Here is a 20,691-nt window from a genome sequence, read left to right on the forward strand (position 1 = left end):
CGCAAGTAGACACTTGCTGGATTTCCCAGATATAGAAAAATGGTGAAGATAATCATATGACTTCATGATTCTATAAAAGCAAATTTAGCTGCAGTGATCTATTTTTTTTTTTTCATGGGAAGATGCCACCTATTGGACATTCTTGGAAGAACAAAATATTTCAGAGAAAACAGCACCTCCAGGTACTCTGAGAAATGGCAACACTGTCCTTTCCATTCATTCTCCATCAAAGAAATGTTGCCTTTCATAGAATCATAGAATCACTAAGGTTGGAAAAGACCCACAGGATCATCCAGTCCAACCATTCGCCCTTCACCAATGGTTCCTGCTAAACCATGTCCCTTAACACAACATCCAAACGCTCTTTGAACACCACCAGGGTTGGTGACTCCACCACCTCTCTGGGCAGCCCATTCCAGTGCCTGACCACCCTTTCAGAGAAGTAGTATTTCCTAACGTCCAGCCTGAATCTTCCCTGGCGCAGCTTGAAGCCATTCCCTCTAGTCCTAAATACTTACAAACCTGTTGTAAATACTTACAAACTTTCAAATACTGACACTGCAAAACTCCATAAAGAAGAGTCTGATCCTGCTCAAGTGGACTTCAACACTCAAGTAACTCACACTTGTTTAATAGCCTAAGCCAAAAATTAGCCATAATTAATCATAAATAATACTCACCTTACAAATGATAAATATTCTCTTTGTATTGATAGCATAGCTGAAAGAGAAACATCCCTGTACATTCAATAAAGCCTACCACTGATGTGTTCTTAAAACACCGTATTTATTACAATCCATCTGAGTATATTCTGACCCAAAACATAGGTGCGATTTCTGTTTGTCACTGTATCCCAAGCTTGACATTATTTTTGCAGTAGGGAAAATGTTACAATCAGCAAAGAACACATACAAGATTTTTTTGTTTGTACTATCTTGCATTTTAAAATGTACATAAGAGTCACATTCAATTACTTGTATGTACAGAGATATACACAATTTGAAGGCAGATTATCTAAAAATCCAGTTCTCTTCTGCAATGAAAGGATAATCCATTCATTTAAGTGCTTCAAGGACTTAAAGCAGCTGTGGGAAATGATTCCCATTCCCTTCTACAGGTTTATCACTGTTGGTGTTCTTGATGCCCTTTTTCCTTTCTTCTTTCAGATTCCCTTTCATTTTAATAATATTATCCTAGAATCTTGAAGAAAATACTTCTGTTCAGCTTGCTCATAAGCCCTAGTGGAAATGTTTGTTAATTATCTAACTTCTGTAATATGCTTCTGAAGACAAGAGAATGATTGGAACATTTTACTTATAGAAACTTTTCAAAGAAGTAATCACAATGAATCTTCATTCTTTGCATTTCAGTAAATATGAATAGTCTGCAGATGTGTTGCTCCCACTCCTGTCATTATTATGTTAAGAGTCCTTGAGACAAGTTGGACTTTATTTCAAAGTTACTTTAAAACTTGGCACTTCTTGACGAAAATCTCTTTCAGTGCTTTGACACACAGACCCATTTCCTCCTGATGTCTGAAATATGGTATTCATCTCAGGCCTATCCTCCAGCCTCTTTCAAGTTGTTTGGTTTACAGTCTTGAACTCAGCCTTCCTTTAACAGGTTTATTAATACAAAATTCTGCCCACCATGAAGGTCTGTTGAGAACTTTGTTGCCTTGAAGGATCTCAGCCCACAAATTTTTATATAACTGGAAAAAAAAGAAAAAAAAAAAACTAACTTACTTACACAGAAAATAAAACCAGGAAAATTTCTGAAAGATAGATTATCAAACATATTGGTTGAAATGAGACTGTGGCTGATTTTCTAGATAATCAATGTGAATAATTATGTACAGATAAGAGTAAATACAAAGATAAAGCTCAAAATTTCAAAGTGCTGTGAGAATCAGTATTTGTATAAGTCATTTACACCATCCCTGGACTAAGAACAGTAATCCTTACAATTTTTTATTTGCAATTTGACATAAGCTGTATCATCAAAAGTAGACATTTGTAAGCAAGGTTAAATTAAGCTAATCTTTGCTCTGTCCAAACCTGAAGACTGTGTCTGAAAGCACTCATGCATGTCTGCTTTTACCTTTATTTCAATACATTTCTGAAAAGTAACATAACTTATCTTCCAGATGTGTACTGCTCAGTCTGAACATAAGAAATGTGTCTCTCGTAAGCAGATTGTTAGCTCATCACTCTTCATCAATTTGAAATTCAATGTGGAACAGTTATAAAAAGTACTTAGGAAGTTGATGCTGCAAAAATGTGATTTTAGAAATATTTGCAGGTCATAATTCACTTAGGCTTAGAACTTTAAATAACATTATAGAAAGATGATGCCTGGATCTTCAGCAGTAAGGTTGAGTACAGTACAATACCACATTAACGTATGTAGTATAAAAGCAGTCACTGATAGAAAGTGGAAAGCTTCACATCTACATGAAAAGAAGGCTTGGCCCTATATGTATTTGTGGTGATTTAAATAAATATTAACATAAGTCATTTAAATATTAAATACATTTTCACTGTGATTACGTTGGCTAAATTTAACTATTTCATCCATTCTAAGCTCATTATTTAACAATTTTTAATTAAACTTGAAATAAACATGGAGACAATATATTTAAGCTGAGATTGTCCAAGCTTCTACGGGGAAATGTTGTCCAGATTATTAAAGCTTTTTTTAAATAAAATTGGAATTCTTAGTACTAAAAGCTGCCCATTATAAATTTGGAAACTTTTCTTCTGCTTATTGTCTGTGGCTTGTGGTCTCCAGAACTTGTACTAAAATGACTGAATTCATTTTTGATAACTTGCAAAGATAGCATTGAATAGGGAACTAACACTAGACAGTTAGGAGGCAACAGTTTTATTAAGTATTATCTTTGACTGAAGGGCTGGTAGCCTTTTTCAAATTAGAGTTGAAAACATTTGCACAAGTTAAAAGCTATGGACTTAGAGGCAGATCAGAAAACCTCCCTGAATTCTACAGAATATGGGTTGGGTATCCCTACTTTAAATTACTTTCTCAATATGACTTAATAATTTTGCAAAGACTTTAGCAAGTATTTAGTACAATAGGAAATCAGTAGTATTTACAGTCCCATCTGCTTGTCTCACATTGTTCAAAGTCTGTACTGCAATTAATGCAGGTAAGGCTGTCTGATGGTTTCAGAAGTCCCAAAATGCTGTGCTGCTGAGCTGAAGATACACGGTTGCTAGAATAAATTGACATCACTCTTTCACAATCGATTTAATAAACTAAAGACATTCTGTAAGAAGTGAATAAATTGTATTAACTTCAGTGATGTATGTAGAAATAGAACAGTTCCAAATTCCTAATGCTAATCCCTAACATTAATAAGTCCCTATGGCTTTTGTATTTGTGTGAGAAATCAATCCAAACTTTTTGTTAGAGTGCACAAAATAACCCAAAGAGAGGCGAGCCAAATCCATTACATGACAGCTTTATCAGCTACTGATAAGCAATCTCCAGCTGACTGCTAGAAAGGGGGTAGTACCTTAGGAACGGATTACTGTCTATTTGCCCCATATTTTATATTCTTGGCTATAGCATCCACAACTTCTGTGTGAGGGAGACCATTAGGTACAAATGGGCTTTTGGCCAATACAGATATCCTTACAGTCTTTGTATGATGTTCCGTCTTTCAGAATTACCTTGGGAGCGTTCATTAATTTAAGCCTCAAAAATCTACAGAAAGGAAAAAAAGGTTTTCAGTGATAATTACAGTCCTTTTGTTGAGGTGGCTTGATATGCAGAGCAAGCCCTTCTTCCTTTATTTGTAGAGTCTGGGTTACCAAAGTAATTACTCTGTTAGGTCAGCGTCTCTTTAACATCTGGACTGCCTTCTGTATTTCTTGATCACCATGGGAACAATGATCAACTTTAGACATGAAGACACATACAAAGAGTATTGAAAAGCATCGTGTACACTTGACTCAGCAATCTTGTCAAACTTCCTGGCACTCTCCCCAGGCTGTAGTGAATCTCTGCAGGGTCTCTCCATGCTAAACCAAACTGCTGTACTGTGACATCAGTCTCTACATAACAGTTATCCCACAGCTTGGCCTGTTAAATAGGGTTGGCCAGTAAGCAAGAATTTTGGTTTGCTGAGGCTTTGCAATGAAACACAGCTCTTTAAATACATCAGGAGAAAAAAAAAAGAAAAAGAAAAAGAAAAAGAAAAAAAAAAGCAGAGAGGCACCATGACCTAACAAAGCCAAATCCACGGTACAGTCACATCCTGAATCCTGCTTGCAGGTCTGGTTATGACACCTCTGAAAGGATGTGGCAGAACCAGAGGATAGGTTATATACTCATTAAAGTAAGGAGAGCTGCGGATAAAACACGTTCTTTCACGTTTGTATTAAAATCAGAGATCCCTGTAATAATGCTGGTCCTTATACTGGTTAGTACCAAACTGCCACATACTGTATGGTATGAAACCTGGGAAGCACTTCCTGAAAGGTAGTTCTGAGGTGGTCAAAGCAGAGTAGAACAGTGAGAGTAAGGAAGCGATGCAGACTTCTGTGAATCTGTCACAAATCAAGTAAAACAAACAAACAAACAGACAAACCAATTTCTTTTTGACTTGAAAAATAATCATATTTTCAAATATTTAAATAAAATTGAATAATTGAAAGAATAGATCTATCATTAAATGCTCCTTCCTATAGGCTAATAACTAAGCCACAGTAAGTCACTATGCTGAGGTGGAGCTCTCCACTAATTTTTCCTGTTCTGTCACTACTAAAAGGCTCAGTTACTGCAGCCCAAACAGAAAATTATTTACTCATAACCGAAGTTCTTCAGAATTATGCATAGTCCACAGTAGAAACATTTCTACTTTGAATACTCTCATTTGTACTTTGTTCTCTTCTGTTTTTATGCATTCAGCGTGATTATAGCTTGCCTCTCCTCAAAGGCATGAGTACAAAGAGCAAAGTGTTCATGCTACCTTTCTATTTTCCTTCAGTTGTGGAATCACTGAGAAGGAAAGGTATGTGAAAAGTGCATTTTACCAAAGGCACTCTGAGAACTGTTGTTCCAAAGGTAGCCCTGTACTTTGAGTGCCTGACCACACACTCTCCTTTCTGGTTACTCCAAAGCAGTGTCTTCTTCAAGTGGAGGCAAGTTTCAAAGTCACAAATGGACACTGACGAGGGAACTGCTTGTTCAGTGCAACCTATATACCAGAAGTTTCTGCAGTGACAGTACAGGGAAGATGGCAGGATGTTTGCAGCGCTGTTTTGTAAGCATGTTGAACAGTCATGTTCCAAAGAATTACAAATGTTCTGAAAGAACAAGTGCTAATTCTTGAAGGCTTTACAGGCGTACCAAGATTAAATCAGATCGATAGTTTTTCTTTGGGAATCTATGTGCACTTTGAACTCCTGAAAATGCACATAAATAGCCAAAGAGCTTTCCCAAAAGACCTTAGGTTGAAGGGTTCAGTTCTCCTTCAGTTCAACACTATGAGGAAAAGCTTTAGGCTGAAAGCAGAGGTGTTCTAGGAAAAACACTCTGACGATTCAGTTAAAATTCCACAGGTGTGAACCACCATGAACACTCCAATTTCCTCCACTGAAGTTCAATGAATTCAATGAAGAAATATCTATATGTTCCTTTGCAAAGCTCTGTGGACTCTAGCATCATTTATGAGATTGCTTGTTTTCAGTGGTTAAGCATGCATTCAGATGAGTTATGTGTTCTGTGATCACATTCACAAATTTTCCTGGGTAAAAAAGAATGGAATTTGGACCTCACTCTTCCAGGGTCTGGTAAGTACAAGTCCGAAACAGAACTCTTGTTAGGAAATCAAGACTCTTTTGAGTAGAAAATATGATTTGATAAATAACATTATTACAGGGATATACCTTAAAGCCAAGCAAGGTCATAACAGTCAGTGGCTGAGAGAATTTTGGCTTTAGCATAGGTTGGTGGAATTTCACTGTTTATTGAAAAATAGTAGATAATGGGGAAAAAAAAAAAAGGTAAAAGAAAAAGCTACCTAGTACAATTGTTTCAGGACCAAAAGAAGTCAGAAATTTAAAACACTGTAGACCAAAGTTTCCCATCTGAAGCAGAAAGCAAAAGCCTAGTATCATTAGAATACAAAGTAGGACAAGAGAAAATGCAGAATAGGAAATTTGCTTATGTCCCTTCGTGCACATTCCCTTTATGAATAACACAAGAAGAAAAGGTATAAATATAAAACACAAGAAATCTTACCTCCCCGCTAGCTTTACCAATGGGAGAGTTGAGAATGAAGTCAGGAGGAGCAAAGACATCAACAAGGGCAACTGCGTCATCTTTCAACTGTTTAAAAAGAAAAGACACACATTTGGCAACTTCTATGATTACCTGTGAAGTACAGAGCAGCATAAAGATTATTTGCATGAAGTACCAGCTAGAGGTAACTTAAGAGAAATCCACAATAAGAAGACACAATTTACTTTACTCTTCTTCCTCAACGTAATCATCAAGAAGAAACTATACTTTACATGTTTTCTTCCTTTGCTTAGGAGTTTTAAAGAGCATTTTAACCAAGACTGTAGTGTTTTTATACATAAAAACAGAATTTAGAACTTTAAAAACATAATTTCTAGATTATTATTTAACTTTTACTTACATAAGAAAAATATGATACAGTCTTAAAAGCTTTTTCATTGACAAAACCAATTCATAAGTTAACACAACAGTGAAATAAATAGAAGTGAATCACAGTATTTTGCTGTTTTTCCAAAGGCAACAAATTAAAGATCATTATTTTTTAAGTTATATTATTTCTCATTTTCTAGTAAATAAAATAGGGCTTGATTTAGGGTCAATCAGTTAAGAATACTCTCTTACATCAAGTTATTCAGAAACTCTTGAGTCAATATCCTCCTACTTTACTCCTTCAAGTATGGAATAAATGGTATTCCTCTTTCATATACTATATTATTATTTAAGCACAACAAACAATAATGAAATACTTACCCTGCTACAAAGCTCCAGAATAGCATTTTGAACAAATCTACCAGCTTGTTCACCTGAAACATAGCCACCTGCAAATATATTCACAATAAAATTTTCAAAGAAGCTTACATTAATTAAGATTACACTGATAAAACCCTTTTACTAAGGAGTTTATCCATCCAGTATTTGAGAGACTAATTAGATGCTCCTCTGTAATTGCATTTACTGCCTTTTATTAATGAGATGACTGCAAAACCATTAGGCTAAGACATTTGGATCCTCTGTTTTGCCCCATGCACTTAATCACAATGAAATTTCGGAGCCCTCCATCCTCTCTAAGCTAAGAGAGAGCATTCTGGGTTAATTTCTAGCTCCAGATCCTTGCTCCTAAAAATTTTGTCCAGAGTGAATGTTTTAAATTATGTGGGCAATAAGAAAATGCTATAATCTAAATCCTAATAATCTGTCCCTCCCCTTGCTAAAATACAACATGGGAAGAAGTCTCTGATCTTTACATTAGGGCTATTATAAAATGACATGCACAGTGTACTCAGGGAGTTGTCTCACCTTGATAGAGCACAGCCAGATGTTTACTTAAAGACCAGAGTCCATACAGAGCACTGAGATTCTTAAGCACTGGCTGCAGAGTAGATGGTACGTTGGGATCATGAGTGTAGTCATGGTATCTTTGTAAGACTGTTTGCTCAATAAAAACAATGGCTAATGATCGACAGTAATACACCTTAGGAAAAAGCAGAGAAGAATACTGAGCAACGAAATACAAGGCAACAATTCCCAGATGCTGCAAAATAGTGTTTCTGTGGTGACATCAGTGGAGATTTGTTGATTTAGATCTGCTGATACAGCTTGAGATTAAATGAAGTCTAAAAAGAAACTTCAGGATTAAAGCCTTTCCACAATTTCTTTGCAAAGTTTAGTCACAAGATGCCATATGAAATGCCCCTAAGAAATGAGATCCCAGTTTTCCACTGTTTTCCATTTTGGGTATTCTCTTCTCAATCTGAAGGGAGCACATACTGTACACCTAAAACGTAAACAGTGTTTTGGCAGTGCTTGTTGCACCCAGACTGAACAGGAACAAGTAGCTACATTAGAGAGAAGAGCAGGAAAAATCAGACCTGCTAAGTTCAGGGTCATGAATAGGGGGATGACTTCCCCCTTACTAGATGAACTTATTTATATCAGAACATTGCAGTATGAATTCTCTAACGAGATTGAAATAGGTCTCAATATTCCAGATGAAGCATTAAGAATTAATTCCATATTCTTCTCCTATAAATTCTATTTCCTCCTTTACCTTTACTCACATTTCTGTATTGTTTCTATCCAGCTCCTGGCTGAAAATAAATGGATCTTCCTACTTTCTGAGGTTGGTAATCTTCCAGCCAGTGTGAGACATCATAGAGAAGTAACATAAAGCACTTTTTCTTTCTGCCTTGGGACATAGGTTAGGAATCTCCTCCAGCTCTACCATACCAAGAGAAAATGCTATATATTAGTCAGCCACTGTGCTGACAGAGAAGTGCTTCTTCATGCTCAGAAACTTTAAAATTAAATATGAATCAAAGCACAGCCTGGAAATCGTTTTTGGATGTTTTTGAGGTATGTTGTTTAAAATAACCAAACTTCTTGTCCTGGAGACAAATTGTAGGAAGAAAAGAAAACTAATGATGTGGGCTGCATCGAAGCCTATCTGAGAAGCAGTTGTGTGCCTACATTTCTTTACACTTTAGAATAACGAACATAAAAGAGAATTGAGGTGAATAACATTCATACTGCTGTGTAGACCATCTTCTCTAACATGCTGACTGGCATAAGCCTTAAAAGAGTTGGCCAGGTTACAAGCAATCAATTTCTGGAACTTATTTTGCATTCAACCAGAAGGCAATTCTCATTCTGAATTTGACCCCGAAGGACACCTCTTATAGGCCACTTCAAGGGCTAAAATAGGAAAGGTTTCCTCCACCATTGGTTTTATAGATACCATCCCTTTTTGAAGGCTTTTTATAGGTGAAGAGTTGAACATTCCTTCCCGCTGCTTTTAATGAACCTTGCAGGTAAGGTGAGCCACATTGCCCATCTTCAGGGAACAGATTTCTCTATTCAGTGACAAATGGCAAGTTTTCTTTTCTTGGATACAAGCCAGTTTCTCATGGAGGTAACAGAAGAATTTGGGGACTTTTGGGATATAAACTGAAATTTGGAGTTAAGCCACTACTAGCTGTTAAAACTCTCTGGTGAGAGAGTGGATCTGCTATTTGTAGATTGTCAATGTTTCCTTTTCAGGTTCCAATGCTGTCAGTCTGGTATCTTTCATGAGTACTTTGCACTATAGAAATTGGAGATGGAAAAGACCTATTAGGTCATCTAGTTTACCTACCTGCCAGAGCAAGATTCTTTCCTACAGTATGTATTTGGCCACAAGAGCAGATGGAGATGTAATAATCAGATGCCACAGTAGATTTAATAGTAGTAGATTTAGTTTTCAGAAGTCGTGATACCCCACTTACATACACCACTCAGCATATGCCTGCAACTTTTCTGAAAAAAAATATATCTTGGAAAACTTCTGCTGACCATAACTGTCCTCTTTCTATCATGTTCAGTACAATGCAAATGGACAGGAATTACATATTATTAGTTAGATGATTTGCTGCCTTGTGCTTGAGGAAATTTTACTTAATGACACAAGGTAAAAAACAACAGGGTCTGGCAAATGTGGATGAAAATAAGCAATTAAAATAGGAAAGTTGAATAAGCACTACCTGACAGTTGTTTTTTGCCTCAAAATCACTGTGCCCAGACTGCTTCTCCTTTCTCAGCTTTAGGTCACTTTCTCGGAGCAAGTAGCAAACCAGCCATTTATATGCTGCTAAAGGAACTGTGCAAAAGAGAAGAAAGCCCAAATTCTTAACATTGACATTTATAATGCTAGAACTCACATGCAGATTCTACTGCAGTCCCATTTGTTATCTGAGATGAAATGTGAAGGTGTTGTTAATCAATCCCTTAATGTAACACTTTGCCTATTACTGCAGCTGGAATAAATAAATGCTGAGTGAGATAGATTGTAAAGATACAGCGATGACATATCATGCCTGTCCATACACTAGTTCCAACTGAACCAAAGCTAAAAGACAAGGTATATACACAGTTCAGTTTGGACACAAGTATTTTCTGATTTCATTAAATATTTTACCTTGTCATATTCTCTCCTATATTAAGACTTAGGTCTAAGGGTACTTAGTCTCCTCTGAAAATAAAAGAATAGAAGTAAGTCTACATTTTGTGAGCCTACCCCTTCACTTGAAAACAACAGTACAGTGGCAAAAAGCCTACATCACAAATGCTATTCTAGAATACTATTTTAAAATGAAATGCATTTTAATACATTTAACACAAAGAAAGTCATCAAATAGTAATGTGACAAATACCTAATAATCTCAAATCTCTGAATCTGAAAGGAATTTAAGATCTACTGTAAGCTGAAACCAAAAGGCTACCTGAGGAGTCCATGCAATCGTCAATACTATTGGCTTTGAATTTCCAGCCAATGATATGATGGTAGTCTTGCAAAAAGTTTACTGTTCCAAGAGGAGATTCAAAAGGCACTTTATCTGAAAAACCAAAGAAAATAAAAATTACTTACAAGAAAATAAATCAGACTTTTTAGAACTAAAAGCCCACTATAAAGTCATACATCCTCTTGATAGGTCATGTGCAATTAAGACAAATACTCATTTTATTATGGCCTACTCCAGGCCAATGAGAATTGCTGGACAAGTGTTGAAGAAACTGACACCTCTGCTTATGAGCCCTGCAGGATTCAATTCCTATCACTAACTTTTCTAGGCAGTGGAAACCACTGCTAGAAAACTGAAACAAAATCATCTATCTGCAGAACTACAAAAATGTACTGACAGAGGAGACTGCTACAAAGTCAGGTGATACGACTTACAGCAGTGTTAGGAGTAGTTTCACTGAACTAAACTGCACTTCTCAAGAAATAAGATTTTACTTGACATAATTAGGGATGGCTAAACATCTAGCTAGCTTCTGCAAGTCTCAGGACATTTCTTGCAGCGCATATCTGTGTATTTGGGAATGTATCATATGATGGAGTCTGTAGCACATCATTTATGCTCTACAAAATGATTAAATGACTATCAGTTGCTTTCAGTCAGAAAATACCTTTTAATTCCATTATCTACTCACTGCTGAGTCCAACACATGATTCCAGAATCAAAACTTACTTCTAATGCAATTCATCCAGCTCATTAAGTAGCTGCTGGTTTGCTGAAGCAGGACATTGTTATCTCCCTCATATGTGCAGTTTGGATCATTATCATTCCGGATTTCACCCAGACGATTCACTTTAAAAAAAAAAAGCTCACATTTTAATACATTGTTATATATCAGTGGAAACTATGAGGGATTAAATAATTATTCTGTGATAAAATGTAAAACAGTTGTCTGCTCCTTTGTATACAGACATTCTTAGCAACATTTGAGCCTGGAATTTCACTATTTAGCTTGCAAAAATGAATATACTACAAAGCTTTTAGAGAAGTGTGGCATTCATCTTAGAAGGGGAATTCTCCTCAGTAAAATCTGCATCTTTATTTTTGGAACTAACACTGAATCATACAGTCTCTTATTCTGTCCAAATGCTGGTGCATATACTGGACAGGTTTAGTTTTTTGGGGTTTTTTTTTTTTTGTACTGTCAGGTATAAAATAAATGTTAAAATACAGATCTGAGGGAAAAAGCCCTATCTAAACATATTCCTAAAATTCAGACACCACGACACAAATATAGACTAGATATAGCGACCTGGTCTAGTAGGTGGTGTCCCTGCCTATAGGGGGGGAATGGAACTAGATGATCTTAAAGGTCTCTTCCAACTCAAACTATTCTATGACTCTCTGAACAACAGTCAAATTACAGCTGAATGTAAACATTCTCCTTCTGATGAGTGCATGCAGTAGTCTGTGACTTACTGGCAAGGTAACCATGTCCTCCACAAGCTTCTCGACACTCCTGGGCTGCCTGCTGAGCAGTCCAAGAAGACAGGGGTTTACTGGCAGCAGATAAGGCATGAATCTCACGTCCCAAATCAGCCTTTGTGAAAATCAAGTTACAAGTCAGTAATAATTTTTCTGAGATCTATGTAAGTGCAGAGCATTTTTTTTTCCTTTTGCTTCCCCCCAAAGTAATCTGCCACAAAAGCCTTCGGATACTAACATTCTCATATGGGATAGGAAACATTTGTGCCAGACAATGGACATACGGGTAGGTGGCTGGGATGTGCTAGCTGACATGGCATTGCATGGGATAAATCAATGATTACCTCCCAGAGATGGAGTGGCAGGTGGTTGAAGGTAGAATGTCCAGAGAAAGCTTCTGCCTCCTCTGTGATATAAACAATCGCTTTCTCTCAGGTTGACAAGGAGATATTCACATTATTTACTGCCTTCCATGGTCTCCATTGATCTTTTAAGCACCACTTTTGCCAAGAATTTGAAAATTTTAATGGTGCCCCGCAATGTTCCAAAGAATTACTGTAGCCTGCACTTACACTACTAATAACGGCCTTCATTTGAAAGAATGCTTGGAAATTCCACACTACAAAGAGTTTCTGGAGATGTTGGGTTAATACTACCAAGGGCAATTGGAGAGCAATTCTCCATTTTTGCTTGTTTCTTTCTTTCTTTCTTTTTCTTTTTTTCCTTTTGATCCCCTTTAGAATAAAAGGAATTCAGAAGGATTAAATTGTTAAAATTGTCAAGGATCAGATTTTTTCTACTACAATTTGTCTCTGAAGGCCAGTATTTTGCCTAACATTAATGACTGCACTGGAGATCTCTAGAGATAAAACATTAAACAATCAAATAACACTAAACAATCAAATAGACTCTTCTTCTGTTAGAATACCTAACCACTAGCACAGAAATCCATCACAGACTTTATTTTAGCAGGAAAAATATGAATGTTTAAATTATCTTAGCACTATACAGCCACTGTGTAGGCCCTAACAGTTAAAACTGTCAAGATTTAAATACATATATATAATTTATATGCTATAAAAATTCATTCTGCAGTTATTTTGGCTAAGAATCAGTCCTTGCACAGAGACTAATAGATCAAACTACTTCATTTATGAAGGGGTAACTTTTGATGGACTGAGTGTGGCTGAGAAATTCAGCATTAAGACTCAAAAATCTTTGTTTTTCTCCAAAGGAGTATATCCTAATGCTTGAATATGAATTGCAAATTCAAGCCATACTTGCATAGTCTGTGCAGTAATTAAGAATAGAATCAATTCAGAAAGTTTTTGATAAATACCTTCTGTGGTACCATATTCACAACAATCAAACTGAATTTACATTATCGTAAAATTACAATAAACAGTTCTGCCAGGAAACATAGTCTTAAATACCAGCAAAGCCAATAAAACTTTAACCACTCCATCAAAACTCATTTGGGTGCTCTTCTGAAGGCAGCTTTATCCATCACTTTGCGTTACTACATTTCTGAGATGTCATTCTTGATCATAAGATGACCTAAGACTTCTAAGTAGGTCCTTCACTTTAACAGTTTCCTGTCTGCTGTAGTAAAAGCTCAGCTAAGAGGAAATGTGTAAATATCTCACCTGTCTCTGACTCCTTTGCTTTGTCAATAAGCCTGCATAAAATTCCACAAAGTTCTCAAACAGTGATTTGGAGAAATAATCTAAGGCATATGCAGCAGCTAGATATGGAAGAAGACGCCATTGCTGGAATATTAATTAAATAGAATTGATTACTAATTGATAAACACATATACTTTATGGTTCTATATACATAACTATCTTATAGTTTTGAAACAACACACTTATTTTTACTTTGTTCAAATTGAAGAACTGTATTTTATGGTGAAGACAGCTTAGCAATAACCATTTATAAACATAATTAAGGGTAACTAGTCTATAAATTAATCACAGTTACACTATTTCAGTCCATGAATTTTACGAATTTCTGATAAACATCCTGTTAAACCAGTGCAAAAGTTCACTGTAGCTTTGGGGACCAATGAAGTATTTTTTCTCTGTGTTTATACAATGTCTGGCATGCCAGGGGCCAGTCATGATTCATATGTTTCTTCGGTATCAACATCACGAAGGGTACAACTGTTTCACTTCTTTATTAATTGCTGATGTAGGTTAGTGCTTGCTGCATTCTGTGGAAAAACAACACAGGGCTGGGTAGAAGAGAAAATGACATCTTAATGTGCAAATCAGATGGAAGCCCATAAAGGAAAAGGGAAGCTGCTTAAGGAAGCTTTTGTGGTATATCAAGAAGGGAAGGAGAGGTTCAGCAAGCATAGCCTACAGAATAGGGTGAAGCTGAGCAAACCAGAGGCTTACGGAAGTGGGATGTTGCCTCAGGTTCATTAAAATAAGGTGGAAAGAAAGCAGATTTTGCTCAAGTTCGTTGAAAGCTTTGAAAGCTTCCTAAGTTGCAAGACTAATTGCAATGCTTGGGTTAAAAAAAAAGCACTCACTTTGCAAGGACAAACTGGATAAGTTTGTTTCTAAAACTTCTTATATAGTAAACTTTCTCTTTCAGTTGATCTCTCACTATTTCCCAGTTTACTACAACTTTTCCTGTTTTATTGTTTTTCAGAGCAAAACGTGTTTTTCATCTGCATATTCTTTGGAAAAAATTACTGGCTATATTCCTATCAAAATTAGTGATGGCTTGACATATCACACAATGAATATCATTGATTTCTATACTTCTGCAGAATAAAGTCTAAAAAAGAGAAAATAAGGATAATTGCAAAAGATGCATAAACATTTTTTATGCTATTTTCTTCATCAGTACTTTTTTGTGCACATAAAGAAGAGTCTTTCTTAGAAAAGGTTATTGCTTTAGAAGACAGATGTTTATAGGTCCTTCACAGAGATATGAATATTTTGTTGTATTTTAGCTATTCCAAGATCTACACTTCAGATGAGAAAGACAACTTTATTTGTCACCAACTCCAGCATCACTGTTTTGATTTGCGATAGCTCTAAATCTGTGTCATTATATAAAAGCCTATAGATGCGAAGTCCAAAGTTTTTACCTGTGTTTGATATTCAATAACAGGTATTTCTTCTTCATCAGTCGGTCCAAACTGATGGCGAGTTGCTGAGAAGCGAATGGCTATTGATAAGGCAAGCTTTAAATTGGTCGCAGAAACTGCTGTGATCAGAATTCTGCCAGAGGACAAGGATCCAAGAGCTGCACTAAAACGCTCCTTAACATCCTAAATAAATAAAAGGCACAGACTAAATGGTGAGGCTAATAATTCGTTGCCTGCCTCGAAGATACAATTCTGGTAGAATGATCAGAAGCCCCGTAGACCAGGAAAGTTTTATTTACTGGCACATTCAGTTAAGCTGTTCAGAGAAAATCCAAAGTAGTTTCTCTAAGCTACTGTGGGACTGCCAAGGTAGGCTAAATAGCAGGAAATCAGTAAAACCAATTAGGTGAATTGAGTCATCTCTGAAAGGCAATTTGAATATCAGTATTCACATCAAACTGCTTCACCAGCCATTTAGGTCAAGGTATCAAGAACATCCCAACCTATGAGGGCCACATGCTCAACCTCTGTATATTTAATGAACTATATTAGTGAAACAAAACTGATTCATACCTTGAAAGAACTTGAGTATTTTCCTTCAGGTGAGACATCTCCAGTTATATTCAGTATGTTTTCTTTAGGTATCCTGACATTGTGGAACATGGCAAACCTGGTCAAACAAATACACAAATAACGTAAAATCTACCTTGATGTAGAGTAGAATGTCTACATTACAGAAAATAAAGTCACAACAAAAACAAGACTGCACAGTGCTTATCAGTGAATCCATCAAGCCAGGGAAGTAATTTTCACAGAGTATGCCTGGAAGAACAAAGGCTTTCACACTCAGGGCAGTAGAGGAAGTTCAAGCTGGAAATGATTTGCTATCACTCTTAACCTCGAGGTTTTTTCAATAATTAAGGTGATGCTTAAAAAAGAACACTTAGGGGACCTTTTCAGCAACTCCATAAGTAAATAAGTAAAAAAGACCAACTAATGGAAGAGTAATGTATGCTCTGTAAGGGGAGGGACAGTAGGTAAAGTTACTTAAAAGTTACTTACTAGAGACCTCATACAGAGTCAGTGCAACAGACACTTACACCATCAACATCCCACAGACCTGAAATGAACTCTTGGTCTGCATGAACATAGGAAATTTAGTTATCTCAGTTATTAAAAAGCTTGGTTAGACAAACAACTCAACTTCCTTCTCCTGCTTAGAACTAGACTGGACAATTCTGACTCCAAAAAATTCCTCACCACAGAAAATTCTGCTGTACCAAATGGCTTATTGGTGTACTGAGGTGCTGCTCAGTGCAATCCGTAGATAGTAGATGCTTTGGAACAGAGACACTACATTGTTGGGATTCTAAAATACAGATCTGTGAAGTTCTTTTGTATTATTTGTAATACAAATGAGTACACAACTGATTTAGTGCAATAAGAAGGAACTGAAAGGAGACCCTTTCTTTGCTTAAACTAGGATTCCTATTCCCTGGAATGTGCCATCTTAACAAGGAATGAGTGACATTGTCTTTTCTAAATTGTGATACTCTAGCATCAGCTATCAGAATTGACAGAATGTCCCAAGTGTTCCTATTCTTCAGGAAGAAAGCATATGAACCGTCTCACCCAAATGGGCCATACAACTTGGCTCAACAACAGTAATATCTGCTCCACTCACTAATATCTCAGCATCTAATAGCACTTGAAAAGCTGTATTTGTAATCAAAGCAAATTCCTTTTGCTTGCCAATACAGGCTGATCAACTTAATAAGGCCCATGAGATCCAGGTCTTTCGCATTAATAAATTACATACGGGCTGCACTGCTGCACATGCTTTAAAATTATGAGTTGTTTCCAAGGAAACATATCTGCATACTGAAATTATTCAGCCTTAGAGATACAGAGCATTTTCAGAATTAGCCACAGAGAAAAGCAGGCTATCCTAACTGGACTTAACCATTCTAAGAAGTGCTTTGTTAAGTGCATGTTTCAGTGGGACAACACTACTTCATAATAGAACCAAATTTAGCATAACAGAAAATGTCACATCCATCTTTGTTAGTATTTTTTCTTATCACTGAAAGTAAAAAATCTCATTCAAAAAAGGTCTTTTGGTTAAATTCACTTTCTCCACTCTCTATATACCAAATGAAGCCTATCACACATAAAAATGTATAGCAACTCTGTTACTTTTTAAGCAATTGCACACACGTTAGATAGAACTTGAGGGGTTATTTTTATTATTACTCATTACATTAATTACAAGAGGATGTGCATGGCAATGTTTAGGTTCCTGGTTCAGCGCTCTGTTTTGCTAGTTGTACATCCACAGAATAAGTAGGAGCTTGCTCCTAAGAGCTCACAAAGTAAGCATTAGATTAGAAGGTACAAATGTATTCAAACAGTAAGGAAGACTGTAATTACTGGAAAATACTTACAGTCAGACATAGTATAAGGTAGCTACTTCTGCAGCTTATTAAATGTTATCTAGAATCATTTTGATTTAGATTTTTTTCATTGATAATGGCCATTAGAGATTATTATTTCCTTTTTCTGTAAGCTGCTATCAGATCAGAGGCACGTACAATGGCAAAATCTTTGAGAAGCTAAGGAGTGAGACAGAATTAGCAATTAAAAATCCCGTGGAAAATTCTCACAAGGAAAGAAATACAATACATTGTCTATAAGCACAAGTGTTGAAAATAAAAGCAGAACCTTACAGGACTTGGGAGCTAGGCAACCTTGTGACTTGACTGCCAACTGCTGTTATGCTCCGTCTCCAAGAACTTTGCAATTTGAAAATGTTAGGCATTCTGGCCAACTTGAACTTGATATCGGAACATATTAAAAATAAATAGTAATATTTAATGAAGTCAACTATTACATTTCTAATGGTTATTAGCCTAGCAAGCATAGTGAATAGACACAGACCACATCTGTCAACGCATTCAGGGGAAAATCTCCTTAAATGATTGAGGAAAAGTAGAAATATCTTACAATAATGGAACTGTATATACAGTCATGGGGATATCAAGTACCAGTAAGTTTGGAAAATGGCTACATTTCACACGGTGATGACAAGACCATAGGCTTGAAAGCTGCCCTACTTAGGGCCTCTTCTACATAGCAATTAGTGTTTCTGAGATTAAGACTTCTCTGCAGGAAAGACAGATAGCTGTCACTTCAAATATGATTCATAGAGCTCTAAAGAAATGTGGAATTTTACAAAATCTAATACCTGAGTAAAACAACTGTATTACGTACATCTCTACCTAGATTAGAAGAGCTACTATTCCAATAGTAGCATTTTTGTTTGGGTTATTTGGCCAGTAGTTTAGGGAACATTTCAAGCAAAGTTAATCTTCCTGACTTTAAATCATGCAATAGTAATTCATCTGGTGTGCAGTAATGCTGATAAAAAAAAAAAAAAGAGCAGCTGGAAAAGCCATGAGCTCCTTTTGCCAGTACTAAGTTAATAAGCTGTTACCTATGGTACAAATAGCTCAAATATGCTTCGGTGAATTTCAAACCCACACAAACGCATTTCCTGCCAGCTTGTGTTATTGACTATGTTAGAGCTGGTACACTGACAGTTTCTTCCATCCTTCCAGGCACAAAAAGAAAGCAGATGAATGGAAGACTACAAATCAATGGCTGTTTATGGAGCACAGTAAACCTTGGGAAGAAAAGTACTTAAAAGGTTTGGTGAGAAACTCGTAGAAGAGAAAGAAAATACTGCATATTCCATACTGAAACTCACAGAAAGGTTAGAGCTGAGAAGAGTTACAGACAAGCTGGGGAAATCTGCAAGGCAGAACTTAAGCTCCAGCTTCTATAAACAGGACGCTAATCTAAGAATGAAGGTCTGCAACAGAAATGCCCAATAGTAGTATAAAAACAACATAGGCCTCCTAATCCTATCTTAATAGACTTCACGGAGACACTAAGACCCACTCACCATAAAGTGAGTGAGTTTAAGTGCCAGTCTGGCAAGGAGCTCTGAATGTGTAGACTCCTGCAAAAGTCAAGAGCTGACATAGCTCTGCTGAGGAAAAAAAAACAACAAAGGCTGTATGAAATGCACTGCAGATGTGAAGCCCTAGCTCTGCCGGTGATAAAACAAGTGCATGACCAGATCTGTATCCCTCTTTTCCCTTTAGTACTGCCAGTGCCTGTTACTGAGATAGGCATCTTGATGTACTGGCTGCAGCTGTGCAGCTTTGAGGTATTGGAAATTGACAAAAGTGAGGAGATAAGGCAGTTCTCTTCAGCATTATAACATCTTAGTAATGTGCACAGTATTGTATGCATCCATACAATATTTCACCTTGTCTGTAGAAACTAGGTGGAAAGGGCAAAACAGGGAAACATCAATGATGCAAAGTCACTGTTTTGACTTAAGTTGCAAATATACAAGATATGTCTCGCAAAATATTTGGTTTAACTTTGAAAGTGGCACTGCTCACAAGGATTGATGATAATGAATTCAGATAACTTAAGGCATTTTTAACAATTATTTTTATCTCATAGCTGCTTCATTATTATTGCTCTTTACACAATTGACTGTGGCTCTGGCCAGAAGCTGGAGGGCAATAAAAAATACAGACAAGCGTTATTTGCTTGAGAAGCAGGACTGATCACTATACTTGCTTTCTTATTTACATCCCTGTATTGTCCTTTTTCCTGTACAGGAACAGCCTCTTCTGTGGCCTTGCAGTGAACCAGACCTGACAAATGATCTGTTTGAAAACAGACTGTATTTTTGTCAGATTAGTTTTCAGACAGTTCCAGTTCCCTAGCTGCGTCCACTGCACAGCTACACAAATGCTGGTTCCAGCACAAAGGAAAAGGCAGTGTGGGAGTAGAAACAAAAACCCAAAGGAGCATAGTGTACAACTTATCTTCACCGACTTCTGCTTTGGATTGTAAAATGAAGCTCTGGGAGACTATTTAGGCTCTAAAATTTACAGCTCCTACTTTCTTAGTAAAATCACTGCAACCATTAGGAAATCTAAGTAAGAGTTAAGGGTATAAATACTGGGAGACAAAAAGTCTTTGAAGGAGTGTGCTTTTGTTTGGTCTATGCTTAAAACAGCAGTAGGAGAATCTTTATGAATTACTGGCACTGAAACTGAAATACTACTGAACACACAATAAATAAATAAGTTAACTATTTAAAAGTCATAATACGAAGGACTTGAGGATGTGTGATGCATGATATCTTCTCTAGTATGCAAGGAATTGCAGGCTCTGAAAGCCCAGAATACAATCTCTTTCTAGTAGGGATTCTTTTACATCACTTACTGCTTTTCTGACCAACAAATCCCATTTACCCATTTCCTCTTGGGTGCTGTGTTTGTTTTCCAGTATCCAGAACACTGAATCTGGCTTCAGAGATTGTTAGACAACACAACTGAATGATTTTGCAGGCTGTATGCACAGAGAGATCATATGTTAACTGTATATGAAATGTTAAACTGCTAGTGAAAAATGTTCAGTTTTCTGAAGTCCTTCATTATAATTACACAATGCTAACAATCCTTTTTTGTCCAGAAAGAT

General features: G+C 36.5%; 1 protein-coding gene across 9 annotated transcripts in view; it reads right to left on the bottom strand.

Annotated features, from left to right (window-relative positions):
- Nucleotides 1–767: 767 nt before the first annotated feature.
- The window catches only part of ACOX3 (acyl-CoA oxidase 3, pristanoyl), a 34,985-nt gene continuing 15,061 nt past the window's right edge, over nucleotides 768–20,691 (bottom strand). For all 9 annotated transcript variants that reach the window (XM_040699652.2, XM_040699651.2, XM_046940754.1 and 6 more), the window contains 11 exons: nucleotides 15,700–15,796; nucleotides 15,127–15,309; nucleotides 13,670–13,792; nucleotides 12,018–12,138; nucleotides 11,271–11,390; nucleotides 10,521–10,634; nucleotides 9,783–9,898; nucleotides 7,564–7,738; nucleotides 7,018–7,085; nucleotides 6,268–6,354; nucleotides 768–1,711 (listed from right to left, as the gene is read on the bottom strand). In XM_040699652.2, the coding sequence (XP_040555586.1) occupies nucleotides 1,592–1,711; nucleotides 6,268–6,354; nucleotides 7,018–7,085; nucleotides 7,564–7,738; nucleotides 9,783–9,898; nucleotides 10,521–10,634; nucleotides 11,271–11,390; nucleotides 12,018–12,138; nucleotides 13,670–13,792; nucleotides 15,127–15,309; nucleotides 15,700–15,796 (1,324 nt within the window). In that variant the 3' untranslated portion in view covers nucleotides 768–1,591. The remainder of the gene's footprint in view (nucleotides 1,712–6,267; nucleotides 6,355–7,017; nucleotides 7,086–7,563; nucleotides 7,739–9,782; nucleotides 9,899–10,520; nucleotides 10,635–11,270; nucleotides 11,391–12,017; nucleotides 12,139–13,669; nucleotides 13,793–15,126; nucleotides 15,310–15,699; nucleotides 15,797–20,691) is intronic.

The sequence above is a fragment of the Gallus gallus genome, chromosome 4, assembly GCF_016699485.2.
Source record: "Gallus gallus isolate bGalGal1 chromosome 4, bGalGal1.mat.broiler.GRCg7b, whole genome shotgun sequence".
Classification (NCBI taxonomy): domain Eukaryota; kingdom Metazoa; phylum Chordata; class Aves; order Galliformes; family Phasianidae; genus Gallus; species Gallus gallus.